The 20542-nt window shown below is 36.2% G+C and overlaps 1 protein-coding gene across 2 annotated transcripts; it reads left to right on the top strand.

Moving 5' to 3' along the window:
* The first annotated feature begins 506 nt into the window (after positions 1 to 506).
* Positions 507 to 13615, top strand: LOC120085008 (histone H3-like centromeric protein HTR12). 2 transcript variants are annotated; one of them, XR_005483789.1, is made up of 8 exons: positions 507 to 682; positions 865 to 905; positions 8572 to 8611; positions 8769 to 8893; positions 9949 to 10023; positions 11090 to 11165; positions 12741 to 12844; positions 12947 to 13615. XR_005483789.1 is itself a non-coding variant. In XM_039040824.1 (7 exons), exons 1-7 carry the CDS (start codon positions 631 to 633, stop codon positions 13000 to 13002), a joined length of 465 nt encoding a protein of 154 aa, XP_038896752.1. In that variant the 5' UTR covers positions 507 to 630; the 3' UTR covers positions 13003 to 13603. The 2 variants fall into 2 exon arrangements, 1 of the variants encoding a protein (XP_038896752.1); XM_039040824.1 differs by lacking the exon at positions 12741 to 12844 and having other exon boundaries at positions 12947 to 13603.
* Positions 13616 to 20542: the final 6927 nt, after the last annotated feature.

Genomic DNA, 20542 nt, shown 5'->3' with positions numbered 1-20542 from the left:
GGCCTTTTGTTTAATTCTCGATTACCCCATTTTGAAACGAGATATTTTAGGCCCGTTTGGTAACCATTTTGTTTTTGAAAAGTAAGCCTATGGACACTACTTCCACCTCCAAATTTCTTCCTTTGTTATCTACCTTTCACCTATGATTTCAAAACAAGCCAAATTTTGATAACTAAAAAAGTAGCTTTCAGAAAGTTGGTTTTTTTTTTAAACTTGACTAAGAATTCAATAATTGTACTTAAGAAGATGCAAATCATGGTAAAAAATATGGACGATATAGACTTAATTTTAAAAAATAAAAATAAAAAATAAAATTATTATCAAACGGGGCCTTAACTTTTTAAAATTAAATATGACAAAATTTTATTGAACAACAAAATTCAAAGTCATATTTACAAAAGTGTCGCACAAATAAATAATTTTCAAATATGACTATTTCAACTATTTAAAAAGTTTTACGTAATTCCCCTTTTTATTTATGTTTCTTATCCCTTTTGCCGAAATATACTAGCGGGAAGGTGTGTTTTTATTAGCTCTCTTTGAAATCACCCACTTTTGCCAAAAATTGAAACAGAGAGCTCCATTCCTGCCTAAATCATCTCTCCCGCTACTGCTTTGAACTTCGAATCAATGGCGCGAGCGAGGCATCCACCCCAAAGGAAGTCCAATCGCATGCCATCAGGTCTCTCTCTCTCTCTCTTCTGCATACACGCAGTAATTTGGATTAATTGAACCTTTTTTTTTTTGGATTGGTAATGGTTTTGTCCATGGAAATGTTTTGAATGTATTGAGCTTTTGATTTTGTTTTTTCTTTGGCTTTCCCCTTGTTTCTTACAGCTTCTCGTTTTGTTTGTCAAATCATAGGTACCGGAGCTGCACAGTCTTCCCCAGCTGCGCCTTCGACGGTATCTCTTTCTCGCTTTCTGTTTAATGTTTAGGTTTTGCTTCTTGTTTTGTGACTTCCATGAATGGTTGCAACGTTTGTATTTTCTTTGGCTATGTATGATGGAAAGATGTCGGGAAGATCTCAGGTTATGGGTTTGTTTTGTGAAGTCTGGTTTTAGCAGATTTGGTGGCTTAAGAATTTTGGAAAATGAGAATGCTGTCATTATTTTCCATTTTTAATACCGTAGACTCTTTCTTTTCATCTTCATGATAGAATAGTTGAATTTCGAGAATAAATTATTAAATTTTGGCCCTATCAATTTCTGCCACTATGTTCTTTGTGGCAAGAGTAATATAGAGCTTGGGTTACGTGCCTCTTCTAAGTTGAAGGTTTCACTTGTAGAAGTATGTTGTCTGGTTGGGATGTTTGCTGTTGCATCAGGCATCCCAAACTTGTGACAAGGTTTTGATAGACAAATTATCCCTCCAATCCGCTTTACTTATCAAATGAAGGGTACACTTGGGAATAAGGAAGGCATTAATGGGATAAATTGATATGCAGGGTTAGTTACTAATGGTAAATAGCATATAGAAAGGGAAGACAATTTTTTTTTTATATTATTATATATAGAAAAATAAAGAATACAAGGGCATACAAAATAAACCAAGCCCGCAGGAACAGAAAAGGTTTCCAACTAACTAAGATATTGCCCAGAGAATAATTACAAAAAGTCTTTGAAACCAAAGCCCAAAAAAAAACATATAACCTTACCAAGGACCAAACTTTACAAGGGTCCCTATCCACACCTTGAAACACTCTGTTGTTCCTCTCCCCTCAAATATTCCACAACAAAGCTCACACCCCCACAAACTGCAAAAAACAACCTTTCTCTTTGAAAGGCGGATGGAGGAAGAACTCCCCGATCATCAAATGAATGTCCCTCTGGAGATAGAAAACTAAAAAATTCCCTAAAGTCTGTGAACTATATAATTCTCTTTTCTCTACGTAAATAAAAGAAAACTAATGATTGCCTAACAAGTTTCTAATTGTGAAGATGTAACTTTTGCAACCCATGATATGGGGGACTTGGTCCCATATAACAATTTGGATTTGATTTGGGGACCTCTTATGTCTACCACAACTATCAATTGGACTAGATTGGAGGGATGTCCTGATTGGAAAGTGATAGGAATGCTATTAAGGGTATACTACTAATTAGTTTGGGGGCTTGTTATACTATTATAAATAAAAAGAGTGGGAAGGGAAGATGTAGGGATGATTGTAGTGATTGATTTAGGGCTTGAAAGATATCTCAAGAGAGAGAGAGTCCAAGTACCTTGAACACTTGGTTTACCTTGTAAATTTTCATCCTTTACATTTTGTTAGATGATATAATATCAAATTTATCTTTACCTATCAGCTTAAGCTTTTTGGTCAATTGATGATTTAACCAAGATATTAAGCATGTGGCTCAAGAGGTTCTATATTCAAACCCCTGCAATGTTATTTTCTCCTCAATTAATATTGATTTCAACTTGTTGGATCTTCTACATATTTCAAGCCCACACGTGAGAGGGAGTGTTAGATGATATAATATCAAACGTTCATCCCTTAGCTTAAGTTTTTGGGTCAATTGGTGATTTAACACATTTCAATGTAGTTTGATATTATTTTGTTTCCTCCTAGAAAGGAAGACTTTTCCATAATTTTCCATCTAGTATATTGGCTGATGCAGCCTCCTACTAGAGTACAAGAGGAAAACAACTTCTCAAATAGATGTGCTAATTATAGGGTTTGGAGTTGCTACAAGTTTCATTTTTAAAGGCTATTGGTGGTAGGGAGCTTTATATTTGTATCTTCTAGATAATTTTATGATCAAATATTATTGAAATATGGTGCTTTAGCCCTAAGGGCATATTTGTCTTTTTACTTTATGCCTACTAAATTAGGGTTTCCCCTCATTCTATTTATATCTGAGGTTGAGGTCTCTTGTAAGTATGACATTAAATAATAAAACTTCTCTATCATGGTTTTTTCTCCTAGTGTTAGGGTTTTCCACGTATGCCTTGTCTTGTCTCTTTTCTTTCTCTTTATCTTTCAATATGGTATCAGAGCAAGGTGATGAAACCCTAGCCTCGATAGAAGAAATTCAGTCATCAAACTTGGTAGGTGAGGGAACAATGGCAGACATGACTAATATGGCCATGATTCAAGCAGCTGTGGATAGGTATATCTCCGGACGGTTTTGAACCCGACACAACAACAACCATCGATTGGAATGATGCCGCCAAATTTCTTCAACCCAGTCGGATCTGCTGTAGCCTCTGGAACTGCGCCGCTAAGCTTCCTCAATCCAGCCGGATCGCGGGTCATCCAGATGGCTGGTGGTCTTGTTCCAGCCAAGGTGTCGCACACCTCCCAGCCGCAGCAACCGTCGATCGAGGTGATTCCAGCAGTCGGGTCAGGTCAGGTCAGATTGAAGCCTTCGCGTCCAGCAACAGCCAACCGATCGCCGAGCCTTCCCCTCACTATCCAACCTCGTAGTCGTCTGGAAGCAGTGCCCAACCTAGGCAATACCCGATCGCGCCTGTTGGAGCTTCGACAGTAGCATCTATTCCGCAGCAACATGGTGGACAGTACCTCCCACACGTATACCCGGTTCAGCTACAGTATCGAAGGGGTGACTCCATGGGAGAGAATTCCATTCCCTATGGACAAAGACATTCAAGATCTGAATCTCATGGGGAACTCCAACAGCAATTGGCTAATCTCCAACAACAAATAGCCACTTTTAGGGTAAAACTAAATGGCCATGATTCTTCCAGTCTTCCAATCTATTCAGAAAATCCGGTAACAATGTTTCCTACTCTTCCTATTGCTAATCTTTTATTTGGGACTATAGGAAACTCTGCAAGGATGATCACAGGAGAGAAGCTGAATGGCCAGAATTACTTCTCCTAGTCCCAAACAGTTAAAATGGTCTTTGAAGGGCGCCATAAATTTGGGTACTTGAGCAGAGAAATACCACGACCAAGCCCTGGGGATCTCTAAGAGCGTGTCTGGAAGGGAGAGGATTCGTAACAATGTCCCCAAGAGTGTGCTAATCTTTTATCTAGGACTATAGGAAACTTAGCAGCATGGAACCACATATTGAAAATCCCTACTCTATTCAGCCACTACACGAGATATTTGGGATGTAGTCCGAAGGTTATATTCTAGAAGGCAGAACGCATCTCGCCTGTATACTCTACGTAAACAAGTCCATGAGTGCAACAAGGGAGCATGGATGTAGCGTCATACTTCAACAAGATGTCTTTATTATGGCAAGAGATGGATTTGTGTCGGGAGATCATTTGGAACTGCCCACATGACGAAATTCAGTACTCGAAGATAGAAGAGATTGATCATGTGTATGACTTTCTTGCGGGATTGCACCCAAAATTTGATACGGTTTGGAGTCGAATACTAGGGCAAAAGTCGATATCGTCTCTCATGGAGGTCTGTTCAGAGGTTCGATTGGAAGAAGATAGATCGAGTGCGATGAATGGCTCTGCTGTTACCACTGTGGAGTCAACTGCCTTTAGGGTGAAATCCTTTGGATCGGATGGTGACAAGTAGAATGGCAAAACACCCCCAAGATGTGAGCATTGCAAAAAATCGTGGCACATGAAGGATCAGTGCTAGAAACTGCATGGTCGGCCTCCTAATGGCAAACGTCGCCCTCCAAATGACAAATTGAAGTTTGGCCGTGCTCTTGTGAGTGAATCTGTTGATGGGGTCATACAACCTCAGACATAACCTCAGGTGACCAACCCGGGTGATTCAGGTACCGTAGGGATCGGAACAGTTGCTCAGTCAGGTACTCCTCAGTCTTTTAGTTTCTTTGTTGAAGGGAATGAATTATGGATTCTAGATTCAGGAGCGACCGATCACTTGACTGGCTCATCTGATCAATTCCTCTCGTATTATTCGAGTGCTGGAAATGAGAGGATTCGAGTTGCAGATGGGTCCTTCGCCCATGTTGCTGGAAAAGGCCGTTTGTCACCGTTTCAGGGATTAATCCTACAGAATGTACTACATGTGCCAAAAATTTCTTACAACCTGTCATCCATAAGTAAAATAACAAAAGATTTGAACTGTAGAGTCGTCTTCTCACTAGATGTTGCTTTGTTTCAGGACTTGAGCTCGGGGATGGTGATTGGCACTGCCCGATATGACAGGAGGCCTCTATTTCCTTTCTGAAGATGCTTCCTCCAGGAATTTGTTTAGGACTAGTCTTTTTTCTTCATTTACTATGTCTGAAAAAGATTATTTATTGTGGCATTTTCGTCTTGGACATCCAAGTTTTCAATATATGAGATATTTGTTTCCCCATTTATTCCATAATGTGAATATTTCTTTTTTGTCTTGTGATGTCTGTATTTGTGCTAAACAGCCTCGTGTTTCTTTTGTTTCTCAGCCTTATAAACCTACCAAGCCTTTCCACCTAATCCACACTGATATTTGGGGCCCTTCAAACATCTCTACCTTGTTCGGTAAACAATGGTTTGTCACGTTTATCGATGATCATACCCGACTTACATGGGTGTATCTCCTTACTGATAAGTTTGAGATCGGGTCTATCTTCCAACAATTGTACACCACTGTCTTAACTCAGTTTAATACGAAGATTGCCGTTCTTCGGAGTGACAATGGACGTGAGTTCGTCAATCACACCTTTCGAGAAGTCCTGACTTCAAAAGGAATTATCCATCAAAATTCTTGTGTTTACACTCCACAACAAAACGGACTGAACGAAAAAATCGCCATCTCATTGAAGTTGCTCGATCCTTGATGATTCCGGTGTCTCTTCCATCATACCTATAGGGAGATGCAGTTCTTACTGCAGCCCATCTCATTAATAGGATGCCTTCACACGTTCTCAAGTTTCAAACACCCCTTGAGTGTTTTAAAGAATCCTGCCAGTCCATGTGTCTTATCCCTGAGGTTCCTCTTCGTGTGTTTGGGTGTACAACTTTCGTACACACTCACGGTCCTCACCGGACTAAGTTTTCCCCACAAGCTCAAAAGTGTGTGTTTGTCGGGTACCCCCTTCATCAGCGAGGTTATAAATGTTTCCGCCCATCTTCCAGGAAGTACTTTGTCACTATGGATGTCACGTTCCTTGAAGATAAACCATTTTTTCCCGTTAGTCATCTTCAGGGGGAGACCATGAGTGAAGAGACTAACAGTTTCACATACTCCGTACCTATTAATTTCAACCTTGAACCTAGTTCTGATACAAATGTCACTGAACCTAGTTCGGATATAAATGTCCCTGGTCTACCTAGTCCCGAATCTGGTCCAGATATTTCGTTGTTTGTCCTCCCTACTAGACAAGTGCCCTGGATAACATATTATAGGAATAATCTCATAAAGGAAACCCAGGAAACCCTTGTTGTTCCATTGGAAACTGTCCAAGAATCGGAACCAACTCAATTTCAAGATTTTGTTGTTTAAGAGAATGTCCTTGAAGAAAAGTCTGGGCGTGTAGAAGATGGTGAGACTAGCTTAGAGAAGGTTAAAACTACAGGTGGTAATGAGATGCTGAAAGGTAATGAGGTGTTGGAAGATCTTCAGGAGGATGAAGAATTGTCTCAGGAGTTCGAGCAGAGTCAGTACCCTGTTATTGGAAAGAGGCCGAAGAAAACTGGCAATTATGATACCACTCTTGATTTGCCAATTGCTCTCAGGAAAGGAACCATGTCATGCACAAAGTACCCTATGCACAGTTTTCTGACCTATAGTAACTTGTCTCCTAGTTTTAAAGCCTTTACTACCCAATTGGATGCTCTAGCAATACCTACCAGTGTGCACACAGCCATGGAGGTTCCTGAGTGGAAAGTGGCAATAATGGAAGAAATGAGAGCCCTCGAAGCGAACAAGACTTGGGATCTAGTGGGCCTCTCTAAAGGTCACAAAACAGTTGGATGCAAATGGGTGTTCACAGTGAAGTATAGATTTGACGGAACACTCGAAAGATATAAGGCGAGGTTAGTTGCTAAAGAGTTCACTCAAATGTATGGGATTGACTATTCAGAAACTTTTTCCCCAGTGGCTAAGCTCAACAAGATCCAAGTTCTTCTGTCTGTTGCTGTGAATAAGGATTGGCCTCTACATCAACTGGATGTAAAAAATGCCTTCCCGAATGGTGAGTTAGAAGAATAGGTTTACGTGAGTCCTCCTCCGGGTTCCAAAGCTAAATTCGGGAACCATGTTTGCAAACTTAGAAAGTCCTTATATGGGTTGAAACAGTCTCCTAGAACGTGGTTCGATAGATTCACGATGTTTGTTAAATCCCAAGGGTTTGTTCAAGGGCATTCTGATCATACCTTATTCACCAAAAGATCACTTTCAGGGAAGATTGCTGTTTCAGTGATTTATGTCGATGGTATCATTTTGTCAGGAGATGATACGACAGAGATTGTTAAGCTAAAACAAAGGATGGTAGGTGAATTTGAGATCAGAGATCTTGGCAGTATGAGATATTTTCTTGGGATGGAAGTGGCAAGATTGAAAGCAAGAATATCTCAACAGAAATATACTTTGGACTTGTTAAAGGAAACGGGAATGACTGGATGTAGACCTGTTGACACTCCTATTGAAGTCAATGACAAACTGAAAAATGCTATGGAAGGAGTTCCTGTAAATAAAGAGAGGTATCAACGGCTCGTGGAAAAATTGATTTACCTATCTCATACTAGACCTGATATTTCATATGATGTGAGTGTGGTAAATCAGTTCATGCAAAGTTCGTATGAGGAACACATGGAAGCAATTACTCGAATTCTGAGATATTTGAAATCCACCCCAGGAAAGGGCTTAGTTTTCAGAAAATATGACACACAAAGCATCGAAGCATATACTGACTCAGATTGGGCAAGATCAGTGACCGATAGAAAGTCAACCTCGGGATATTGTATTTTTGTATAGGGAAATTTGGTGACCTGGTGGAGTAAAAAATAGGGTGTAGTTGCCAAGAGTAGTGTTGAGGCAGAGTATAGAGCTATGAGCCTAGGAGTGTGAAGAAATATGGTTATAGAAAGTTTTGTCTGATCTTCACCAGGACAGTCCGGGTCCCATGAAATTGTATTGTGATAATAAGGCTGCCATCAATATTGCCAACAATCCAGTACAACATGATAGAACCAAACATGTTGAGATTGACAAATACTTTATTAAAGAAAAGTTAGACCACAGCGTTATTTGTATTCCTTATGTTCCTTCAGGCCAACAGGTCGCAGATGTTCTTACCAAAGGATTACCGAGATAGACGTTTGAAGCTTGTGTTAGCAAGTTGGGTCTTGCTGATATCTACACCCCAACTTGAGGGGGAGTGTTGAAATATGGTGTTTTAGCCCTAAGAGCATATTTGTCTTTTTACTTTATGCCTACTAAATTAGGGTTTCTCCTCATTCTATTTATATCTGAGGTTGGGATCTCTTGTAAGTATGACATTAAATAATAAAACTTCTCTATCGTGGTTTTTTCTCCTTGTGTTAGGGTTTTCCACGTGAGCTTTGTCTTGTCTCTTTTCTTTCTCCTTATCTTTCAATAAATATATTTATACTTTCTTACTTTTTTTTGGTTTGCTTCAACTACATTGTACAATTGGCTAACTATTATTCTTTCCTTGAAATTGATAGCCACTTAGCGGAAGAACACAAAATGTGGAGCAAGCTCAAAGTGAGTTCTTTTGTTCAGACTTTTCTTCACCTTTGTATCAAGAACATTTTGATTTTCGTGATAGCTAGGCCTTTTGCATTTGCTTCTTCTACTGGTTTATTCTGTGCTGCATGCTCTTTTTTCTGTTTTTTTTATTACTTAAAACTTTTTAATCTAGGCTCACCATTGAGGACAACAAAGAAAAAAAAACGCTTCAGACCAGGAACGGTGGCATTGAGGGAAATTCGGAGTCTCCAGAAATCATGGAATCTACTAATTCCAGCTAGCTGTTTCATCCGAGCAGTAAGGTTCTTTTTTTTTTCTTTTTCCTTTCTTTTTTCCTCTTGTTCATGTGGATATAAGGACATCCTTGCATGTTGAGGTGAGCAAAGCAATCCAAAAAACTGTGCCAAACGACCAAAACCGGCCAAACCGACAGCAGGCAGTCAGTTTTGTATGATCATCCCCACTTGCATGTATACTTAATACTTTCAGTAATTGATATAAGGAGCCAAATATATTGAGCCTCTTGATTTCTAGGTAACAGAAATGGCCAGTACAGAAACTCAGGAGAAATGAAAATTCAAATATGAGAAAAAACATTCAAGAGAAAAGTCCTATATTTGGGTTCATACTCCCTACAGCCAAGTATTTGTAACCTAGTTTATTGTACTTACAGTTATAAAATGGTCTTAATGCAGTTGAATATGCTATGCGATTATTTTGATAGCCAATCTTTCATGTTTCTGGTCTCATATTGAGATGTCTGCTTCTTTGCCATGACAGTAGTCTTGGTGCATATATTATATTTTATAAGAGTTCACTATATACATTTCTGAGACTATTTCTTTTGAAGGAAATAGAACTTCAATCAAGAAATAAGGAACTATAAAAATACTGGAGCCCACCTACCTAGTATATGTATTATAGATGCTACCTGCCTAGGACAAAATTCTGTGAGTTTCTTGACATTTAAAATATTTGAGGGTAAGGTGGTCTCATGAGATTGATCAAAGTGTGCAATCTAAGTTAGCCACTCATGGATATAAATATATATTTACACATATGTAATGAAAACAAAGGGAGAATATCACAAATAGTAGTTGAAACCCATGCTACGGCATTGAAATCTGCTGAACCCCAACCCTTCTGCCATTCACAAAATTCTTTTCTCTAGCCAAATGTTCCACATAAGAGCCTGATAACCAGCTCATCAAAAAGAATCCCCTTGTCCTCAAATGGGGCTTTATTAGTTGAGTTCTTAAAGAGTAAGAACATAATACATGCTCATTTTGTAATTACTTTACATGTATTGCTTTTGAAATTCGATCATATGACGGTTATAATAAACCCTGTAGGTGAAAGAAGTAAGCTACCAGTTGGCTCCACAGATTACGCGTTGGCAAGCTGAAGCTTTAGTAGCTCTTCAGGAAGTAATTGCTTCTTTTCTATGGTTTGGTTGAGTGAGCCTTGCTTTATCTGTCTACACTAATATGAGTTGTGTCTTCCACTTTGCCTATAGTGGGAAGCAGCTTCTCTTCCTTTATACTACATTGTTTTTGGCAATGACATTCAGTGTTTCAAGATTATAATTTAAAAAATGCTCTTTGTTGTGTGAGTGTGCGTGTGTGTGTTTCCTCACCAGCTATTGTTTAATTCTTGATTTATATTAAAAAAAATTGATGCTGTGGCTTAATACTTTGAAAATACTTTTGTTTCCCAAACTTTTCTATTGAGAAACATAGCAATGTCGGTGGTTTTACTTTATTGTCTTGCAACTACTGGTGTAAAGCAACTGTTTGTTTGTGTCATAACTTTGTGCCTCTCGACTTGCGCAGTTTACTTTTGAATTTTAAGCGTATCTTGTTCTCACCTTGTTTCAGACTTTATGTTATCTTTAACTGTGAATTCTATTTCCATTTAATAACTTGAAAGTTGAATCATGTTGTTTCTTAAAGATGGGAACAAGGTGAAAACATCAAACCTTCTCATGTTTCTTTTGAAGTTTTGATTTCGATCATAATAATATTTTCCCTTGATCTTTTATCTACGAGTATTTAAAGTATGTTAACAAGCTTTATCCTGTTGTCTATCTTTTTTTAATCTTAATTTATCCTCATCCTGTTTGTAATTGATCATTGACTCGTTGTTATATTTCTATCCCATTGCCTGTAGCATTTGGCTTAAATACTTGGTGTTATTACAAGATATTAGGAGTGAGTTGATTACACAATATTTATTCACTACTATGTGCAATTATGTTGTTATAATTTCCTTTTTGAGTTAGTTTCTTCCGTTTTTGCTGTTGCATATAAAATATATATTATTTTTCTTGCAATAAACATCTTACCGAGATTCAGGTTTTGTAGTGCAATATCACATTTTTATCCCATGTTTCTATGAATTCTAAATGTATTTTGTCGAAATCTGCTTTTGGTTAAGTTTTCTTAAGATCAAGTAAAATTGTACCATTAAACTGCTTGCATCTCTCATCTGTAGGCGGCAGAAGATTTTTTGGTTCATCTATTTGAAGATACCATGCTGTGTGCTATTCATGCCAAGCGTGTAACTATCAGTAAGTCAATCCTTACTTGTTTGAGTTTAGTTCCAATTTTGATTATGGAAACTAAGCTACTTTTCTGTCAGTATTATTTAGTTTAAAATACAAATTTTGAACATCCGACCTCTTGGATCGGAGTGTATGCTAATATCAATAAGCCAAGCTCACTTTGAGGGTTAAAATACCATTTTGGTAGAAGTATTTTGAGTTTTCTTCCATTTTGGTCTTTGTACTTTTGATTGTCCAATTTTAGGTCCGGTACTATTTTCAATGAATTAAATCCTAAATTTAGTCAATGTCTTGTTGACTTTTTCCCAAAGTACATTAGTCTTTATAAGCATCCCCGTTACAAATTGTCACGATGTCTTTTCTTGCATGAAAATTATATTATTATTATTTAACCAATTTTGATTTTTTTTTAAAAAAAAGAAATTCAAAAGACTGAATTTAAGATTTATTGAAAGTACAAGATTTAGGGAAAATAGATGGACGAAAATTAGACACTTGAAAGTATAAGAATCAAAATGAAACAAAATCCAAAATATAGGGACCAATATGATATTTTAACCTTTTATTATTTTAGGAAAAATATAAAAAATAGTCTCTAATCTCCTAAGCAATCCTCAATTTGATCCTTTTATCTTTCAAAGTTCTCAATCCTACCGTTCATGTTTTAAAAATTCTCAATTAGGTCATCTGTTAAACAAAGTTGCCATTGTTTGTTAAGGAAAAAAAAATGATGGATCATTATAAATTATTGTTTTGTTAAGATATTCAGACTCATATTGCCACACGAGATCCAACTCGTTTATTCTTAAAATCTAACCCACCATAAGCAAAATCCATTTTTTTTCCTATTGGCATACTCGTGTGTCCAAATATGTCGACAAAACAATAATTTAGTTTGACATAAGTTTCGGTAACAAATTTTAACAAAGGGTAACTAGGCCCACCCATGTTCGTTGAAACCGTATTCCATTTTGACAGAAAGTTTTGTGCTTTACTTAAACAGTAGCATAGTCTCATACCCACTGCACCAGCTTTCTCCTCCATTTTGGGTGATATTATCTGTTGCACTATCAAAAGATTATTTTCGAGAAAACCAGTAATATTGAAATCTATTGTGTGATTCAAGAGTACATGAGTCACTGTACAATACTTTTGTTTGGTTACTCGAAGTTTTTATCTGAAAAGGATTAGCAGGAAAAAGAAAATGCAAGAATGTTTAATGAAAATATATGATACTTTTCATAGCATGAAAAGTTGAGGTTTTGTTTTGCTTGAATTTGATGATCGATGTAACTTTTGAAACTAGAACTCTAAGATTCAAATTAAAGGTAAGGCACTCAATTGGGGGGAAAACAGCTAACCTTTCTGTTTGAATTAGGTTTAGTTGATGAAATTTGATGTTTCTATACAATGGTCAAAGATCCAAAAGTGAGCATGTGGACTAAGAGTTTACTTCTTTTGGCTCGAAATAGTATGCTTCTTTAGATTGCTTGTGTTGGGAAATGATTGATAACTTTCTTTTCAACTCATTTTAGATTATCATGCTTGTTTCTTTTCTTTCATTTCATATTTGAACATTAGAACTGAAGAACGCTCCTGGATTCAATAATCAGTACTTTCGACTGATAAAATAGTTGGACAATGGACAAAATAATACTCTCAAACATAATTATGAACCGTGCTAGGTACCAAGTGTCTGCCTCACTCTATAGATCTTTATTTTCTGCTATCTTCCAAGTTGTTTATTGATCCTCTGAATGTTATCCTTTTCCGTTCTTTCCATTCAGTGAAAAAGGATTTTGAGCTGGCACGTCGATTAGGAGGGAAAGGGAGGCCATGGTGAGAAGAGATGTTCATTAGAAAGAGGAGCAACTTTAGCAACCAAACATCACCTCATTAATCGGTATAATAGAATTCCAGTTGTTGATCGGCAGTAAGCTGTATATTTGAATGTGTAGAAATTAGGCAGTAGAAAAGACCAAAATTGTTTGTTGCCTAGCACCATTTATGCCACAGCCTCCAAAATTCCAATCCTACATACAGTTCGAATGCGACTTGAAATACGAAGTTTATATTACCTATCTTGAAGGAGATTGTAGGGTCCATTCAACTTTGATGTGGCCTTGATTCTGACCCTTGAGTTGCTTCCTGTAATCTGTTACTTTGTTTCATCATGTTATCAGAATACAACATTTTGCTGGCAGCTCTGCAAAAACAAAAGACACCATTGTTTGGTCAGCTCAATCTCTTTACTATTGTGTGTGCTTTAAGGGGCAGTGTTCCTTTTGTCTGAATTGTTTTTCCTCTCTGTATATTGTCTTTAAGAAGGGGTGGGTTAGAACATCCTTTGTCCTTTTTTTTTTTTTTTTTTAAAACTATTGTAACATTTGGTGTTTGTATTTCTCTCCGTGATGATTTGTTTTTGTACTATTGAAAATTTTACCATTTAGTTTCATATGTTAAAAATCTTGTGATATTTAGACTTAACTTGATTTTGTTGTTGGGAAGTGTGCCAACTTCGTTTTCTTAGTTCAATTGTGTAGTGATTCTTGATGAGATTTTTAACCAATTATGAACCTGATTGTTCAATTTTGAAGATACAAAGATTAAAATAGCCTAAACTATGCAAAATACTCTTAGACTATGGTCTTGGTTTCGATAGCCCTCAACTTTGAAAAGTTGTATTGATGGTTGACTTTTCAAAAAGTTTGAAAACTATTGTTGTTTGTAGCTTGGATGGTATGCCACATGTTTGTCAAAATCTCAACAATAGCTTGTAATACTTTGTAAAAACATGAAACGATTATTCATCCATCGAGGATCCGAATATAGCAACCATTTTTTTACAAGAACTTAAAATCCAAATTTCATTAAGATTTGGGACAAATGAGAAGTCATTAAATTGCTTTTTTTTGCCAAAAGTTGAAGACAAACTGACATCATCTGCAGATCCATAAATGCATTTTCAGAAGAAAATAATAGGATCAAGTTTATATGAACCCTCTGTACATCTTTTTTTCAGCAAGTAATGATGAATTTACAAATATTTCTCATTTTTATCTTCCCGAAGATTGTAAAAAGAGAGGGAAGGAATGGAAGAACATGTTTTTACCCGAGTGACCCATTTCAAAGTGTTTCTGTCCGTCACAAATGTATGAATTATATTTTTTTATAATGTATCGCATTAGTGACGATCATATCTATCATGTACTAATGCAATGGGTGTCTCAATTGCGATTTTCATTTTTCCTGTTGTCTCTCATTTTTCTCAAAGTTTGTTGTATTTTTTGGTGAAAAAATAATATCGTTATAGAGATAGATTGTGTTAAGGCTACTCATGGCTCTCCTTAAAGCGATACGATAGAATGTGTATAGTTAGTTTTTCGAGATTTTCCCATTTTTCGCATACTTTGTTGTGTTTGGGTAAAAATCCTTGAAGGTATGTTGAGATTTTTCCCACTTGTCGTCTTGGAGTCGTGCTTAGTATAGGCATTATTCTGACTGGATAGTTAATTCAAGGGCTACTAATCACGTATATTCTTCCTTCAGGGATTTAATTCCTGGAGACAATTGAAAGTTGGGGAATGACTCTTCGAGATGGTACTGGTGAGGCTGTTTCAACTGTTGTCATAGGTAGGCTTAAGTTACTTTTGGACAAGAAACTATATATGTTATTAGATGACATATATGTAGTTCCTAATATGAAAAGGAATTTAATATTTGTTTCTTGTTTGATTGAGCAAAATTATTCTCTCTTCTTCTCTGGAAGTAAAGTGTTTATTTTAAAAAATGGAATAAAGATAGGATTTGCTTCAAAAGAAAGTAACTTATATGTACTAAGGTCGTTAGTTACAAAGGTTGTCTTAAATACTGAAATATTCAGTACGACAACCTAAGAGACCAAGGATTTCTCCTAAAGAAAATACCCACCTTTGGCATCTAAGGTTAGGTCACATTAATCTCAATAGGATTGAGATATTGGTGAAAAATGGACTTCCAAATAATTTAAAAGAAAATTCTTTACATGTATGTGAGTCATGCCTTGAAGACAAGATGAAAAAGCAATCTTTTACTGGAAAAGGTTATAGAGCCAAAGAAGCCATGGAACCTATACATTTAGACCCCTGTGGTCTGATGAATGTAAAGCAAGAGGAGAGTTTCATCTCTTATATAAGTTAATATTCAAGATACGGGTATCTATATCTAATGCAACACAAGTCTGAAGCACTTGAAAAGTTTAAGGAATATAAGACTAAGGTTGAAAACTTGTTAGGTAAAAAGATAAAAACACTACGATCTGATCGTGGTAGAGAGTATATGGACTTAAGATTCTAGAACTATATGATAGAACATGGAATAACGTTCTAACTCTCAGCTTCTGGTATACCGCAGCAGAATGGTGTATCGAAAATGAGAAATAGAACCCTGTTAGACATGGTTCGGTCTATGATGAGTATTGCTCAACTTTTTTACTCGTTCTGGGATTTGCAGTGGAGATTGTTGTTTACATTTTGAACAACGTTCCATCAAAGAATATTTCTGAAACACCTTTGGAGTTGTAGAGAGGCCGTAAAGGTATGCCACTTCAGAATTTGGAGATGTCCAGCCCATGTGCTTATGACAAATCCCAAAAGTTGGAACCTCGTTTGAAAGTATGCCTATTTGGCTATCCCAAAAAAACGAGAGGTGGGTACTTCTTTGATCCAAATGAGAATAAAGTGTTTGTATCGACAAACGCTACATTCTTGGAGGAAGACCACATGAGGAACCAGAAACTACAAAGCAAAATAGTTTTAAGAAAAATTTCTGAAAATACTATTGAAACTTCAACAAGAGTTGTTGAAGAGGCTAGTACATCAACAAGAGTTGTTGATGTTGGTTCGTCTAGTCAAACTAATCCATCTCAAGAGTTGAGATTTCATCGACATGGTGGGAGGATTATGAACCCACTTGTTCGCTACGTGGGTTTAAAAGAAGCCCAAAACATCATTAATGATGATGTTGAGGATCTGTGTCTTACAAGAAGACAATGAAAGATGTTGACAAAGATGAATGGGCAAAACCTGATAGGGTAAAACCTATAGGTTGCAAGTGGATCTACAAGAGGAAAAGAGATATAGATCGAAAGGTGCAAACCTTCAAGACTAGATTAGTAGCAAAGGGTTATACCTAGGTTAAGGGAGTGGATTATGAAGAAACCTTCTCTCTTGTTGCTATGATAAAATCTATTCGGATTCTCTTGTCTATTGTCACATATTATGACTATGAGATATGAAAAATGGACATTAACTTTTTGAATCTACATGACTCAACCAGAATGATTCATAGTACAAGGTCAAGAGCAAAAAGTTTGCAAGCTCAATCGGTCCATCTATGGATTAAAACAAACATCTAGATCTTGGAACATGAGGTTTGACATTGCAGTCAAAACCTATGGCTTTAATTAAAATGTCGATAAACCTTGTGTTTATAAAAAGATCATTAACGGTTCAATGGCTTTCTTGGTGTTATATGTGGATGATACATACTCATTGGGAATGATGTAGATTTTCCAAAATTAAGGAATGGTTAGCTGTTCAGTTCCAAATGAAAGATTTGGGTGAAGCTCGGTATGTTCTAAGGATCCAAATTATAAGGGATCATAAGAACAAAACATTAGCTTTGTCTCAGGCATCGTATATTAACAAAATTCTTGTCAAGTATTCGATGCAGAATTTCAAGAAAGATTTACTACCTTTTAGGCATGGAATTTTTTTGTCTAAGAAACAATGTCCTAAGACACCTCAAGAGGTTAAGAAGATGAAATGGATTCCTTATGCATATGTTGTAGGTAGTCTTATGTATGCCATGTTATGTACTAGGCCCGATATCTTCCATGCAGTGGGAATGGTCAGTAGATATTGGTCCAATCCAGGATTTGATCACTGGACAGCAATCAAAACCATTCTTAAGTATCTTAGGAGAACGAGAAACTATATGCTTGTGTATGATGCTAAGGATTTGATCCTTATAGGATACACTAACTCTGATTTTCAGACTAATAAGCATTCTAGACAATCCACATCAGGATCAGTGTTCACTTTAAATGGAGGAGCTATAGTATAGTAGGGCATCAAGCAAAAATGCATTACAGATTTCACAATGGAGGCAGAATATGTAGTTGTTTGTAAAGCTGCTAATGAAGTTGTGTAGCTCAAAAAAATTTTGCCAGAATTGGAAGTTGTTCCAAACATGACTTTTCCCGTCACCCTTTATTGTGATAATAGTGATGTAGTGGTAAACTCCAAGGAGCCTCATAGTCACAAACGTGGAAAGCATATAGAGTGCAAGTATCATCTCATTAGGTAGATTGTGCAACGAAGAGATGTGATTGTCACACAGATTGCTTCGAAGCACAATGTTGCTGATTCACTTACAAAGGCTCTCACGACTAAAGTTTTTTAGGGTCACCTAGAGAGCACGGGTCTACGAGATATGAGTCACTTAATTTAGGGCAAGTGGGAGATGTTGTTGGATATATTGTATGCCCTAGTTTATTTTATAGTATTTGATACCGTACATCCCATTTTTGGTATTTGATGCTTTATACTCCACTTATTCATTGTATTGTATTTTATACGATACATCCCACTCATTTTAGGACAAGTGGAGATTATTGGAGTTAATGTCTTAAATCGAGTGTATCTTGTAGTTTGTAAAGAAAAATTATATATCTAATAAAATAAGAGGTATTTTATTAATGTTTAGACTGCATTAATTCAATCCAATAAACTAATAGTTTGTATAATTTTTGTAAAGTGCTACAAATGATCTAATCCTGATCGTTCATGTGGAAACATACGAGCGGGGCATTCTATACAAATAGTTTGTATAATACTGGACCGTGAAATAAATAATCTCTCTATATAACACTGTTGCTAGAAGAGACTTATATTTCACTAGGATGACCATAGGTGTCTTGACCTTAATCCTGAATGAATTGTGAACTCTTGTCTATGAGGGCAATCCTTTGATTTGTATGGTTGAAAGTAGCATTGTTAGCTAACTCAACAAGCCTACCATTTTGGGGACTGGTCCGAATAGGGAGCTAGAAACATAACTACACAAGATGGAATTCACTCCTTTCCTGACCTTAGGAAAAGTAGATAAATTGCTCACTTAATAGATGATTCCGAGTCTTGAATATTGAAGCCTCAACCTCTTACTGGCCCGAGAGGTGTTAGTTTATAGTTGGACTATAAACTGTTTGTTCATTAGAGAGCTCAATGGTATTTTAGGAGTTAGATGTAACTACAAAGGTTTGTAGGTCTATAAAGGTTAGTAGGACTACAAAGGTTTACGGTATTTTGACCTAACTATAATTATGAGCAGTTTGTGAAGGGTTGGCACACTGTTCAATGGTTATATCCGTGGACACATAAATAAATCTATAGTGTAAAGAGTGCAGCTATTAGTCTTTAATGGAGTGACTGGTATTTAATGAAAATTGATTAATTTAAGTAAAGAGTATTAATTAATCTTATATCATTGGAGCTTCTAATTTATAGGTCTATAAGGTCCCATTATTAGCTCACTAAAGGATATATAAGAGGAATGATTTGAATTGTTCAAATCAATTGCATATTGATGAGATTAATATAATATGATTAATTATAGATGTGATCAATAATTAAGAGAGAAAAATATTTTAATAAGATTCAAATATTAAAGAGATGTATACATATAAATATGTGATAATTATATGTTGATTAATTCTATATTAAATATGATTTAATATAGTCGTTTAATTAATTAATTAATTAATTTTTGAGAAGTAAAAATAAATAAACATGTGACATTTATTTATTTATTATATTAAATTTGATTTAATATATATGGTTATTTAACTATTAGAATAATTAATTAAATAAAAGTTATTTAATTAAATTAGAACTAAAGTAGAAATAGAAAAGACTAAGAGAAGGGGGTCACCCCTCCTCTCTATAAATAGGTCTTCATGGCCCATGTTTTTGACACAGTTGAATTGGGAATTTTGAACCCTAGTCTCCTACTACTCTCAAAATCTCTCTTCTTTTCTATACTACTTCTTTTTCCTCTTCCATGTCTTGGAGACCACACATCCAATTCTTAGATCCTAGAGAATAACAAGGTTTCACTTATGATGGTGTCCCTTGATCATTGAAGAGACGTTCCAGAGAAGACGTAGAGGGAATCGTAAAGAATTTGAGAATCTACAGAGGTAAGTTTTAACTCTTCCCTCTTTTCTTCTATTAAATGCATGCTAATCTTGATTTTTTATCCAACATATTATTTTTACACCGTGTTTTGTTTATGTAAAATCTTAAACAAAATTGCAAGGCGATCACACGCTTCTGCTTGGGATTCGATCCCTTCATTAGACTCCCTCTAAGATTAAGTATCTTTTCTCTTCAATGATGCCTTAAGCTCCCCCTAAGACAGAAATTATTGAACAACTCAACCAATAAAGTTTTATAGTAGAATAACATGAGCGAATATCAAAACACCATATTGCACAAATTGACCAGTAAGAAGAAAAAAACACTCTCCCACGATGAACAAATGTGGTCGTCCTAAATGAGAGCCTTCCCAGATTACCCTCTTAATCCATAAGAGAATGTGACGGCAGCAGTTACCAACCTTTTTGTGGCACTTACTGCCTAACTAACTTGTTAAACCTGCTTAGGAAACCCTAGAATAGCATATTTAACATTCAAGAGCTAGTGGAACTTAAAACATTTATAATAACCTCAGGGCTCCATACATAGCAAACTTATAACATATATACAGAAACAAGGTTTAGTGGATCCCACACTCATTACTAGTCCTTAATATGAAGACACATGTGTACAATTATTTACAGAGCAGACACCTACACTTTCTCTTCAACTAAGTCTTTAAGTGGCAGAGTAGCAATACAGTTATCCTCTGGGGAGATGACCACTACCTAGGAAAGGAAAACATTTAAACGAGTGAGCTACTAGCCTAGTGAGTGACTAATAAATCATAAACATCATGCTTTTAAACTGAAATTGCCAAGAAAACACATATTTAAAACTTTCATACATAGCATAGCTTTGAAACATAGCTTAACATAATCCTCAGTTGAAATAGAACCATTTTGCTCAATCCCTCAACATTAAACCTTAGTTGGTGTGGTGTACTTAACACAACCAACGTCGAACTTACTTATGTGCACGTGGTTATCACTAAGTACCATCATACCTTAGGTACTATTGTCCAGATACCTTCTCATTGTCCTTCAGTATCGAGTTCTAATAATCATCATAAAACTCATACTTTGGAAGCATAGCACCATAAATCATATGGTTAAACATTCTTGCTATAAAGCATCAACTTCCAAC

The sequence above is a fragment of the Benincasa hispida genome, chromosome 9 (assembly GCF_009727055.1).
Source record: "Benincasa hispida cultivar B227 chromosome 9, ASM972705v1, whole genome shotgun sequence".
Taxonomy (NCBI): Eukaryota; Viridiplantae; Streptophyta; class Magnoliopsida; order Cucurbitales; family Cucurbitaceae; genus Benincasa; species Benincasa hispida.
The sequence above is the reverse complement of the archived record's forward strand: the minus strand, read 5'-3'. Positions and strand labels throughout refer to the sequence as shown.

Excerpts from the sequence above, each read along its gene's own strand:
- LOC120085008 (XM_039040824.1), top strand. The coding sequence starts at position 631 with ATGGCGCGAGCGAGGCATCCACCCCAAAGGAAGTCCAATCGCATGCCA. Across the intron at positions 8,612-8,768 it reads AAATGTGGAGCAAGCTCAAA|GCTCACCATTGAGGACAACA; the intron begins GTGAGTTCTTTT and ends TTTTTAATCTAG. Across the intron at positions 8,894-9,948 it reads CTAGCTGTTTCATCCGAGCA|GTGAAAGAAGTAAGCTACCA; the intron begins GTAAGGTTCTTT and ends TAAACCCTGTAG.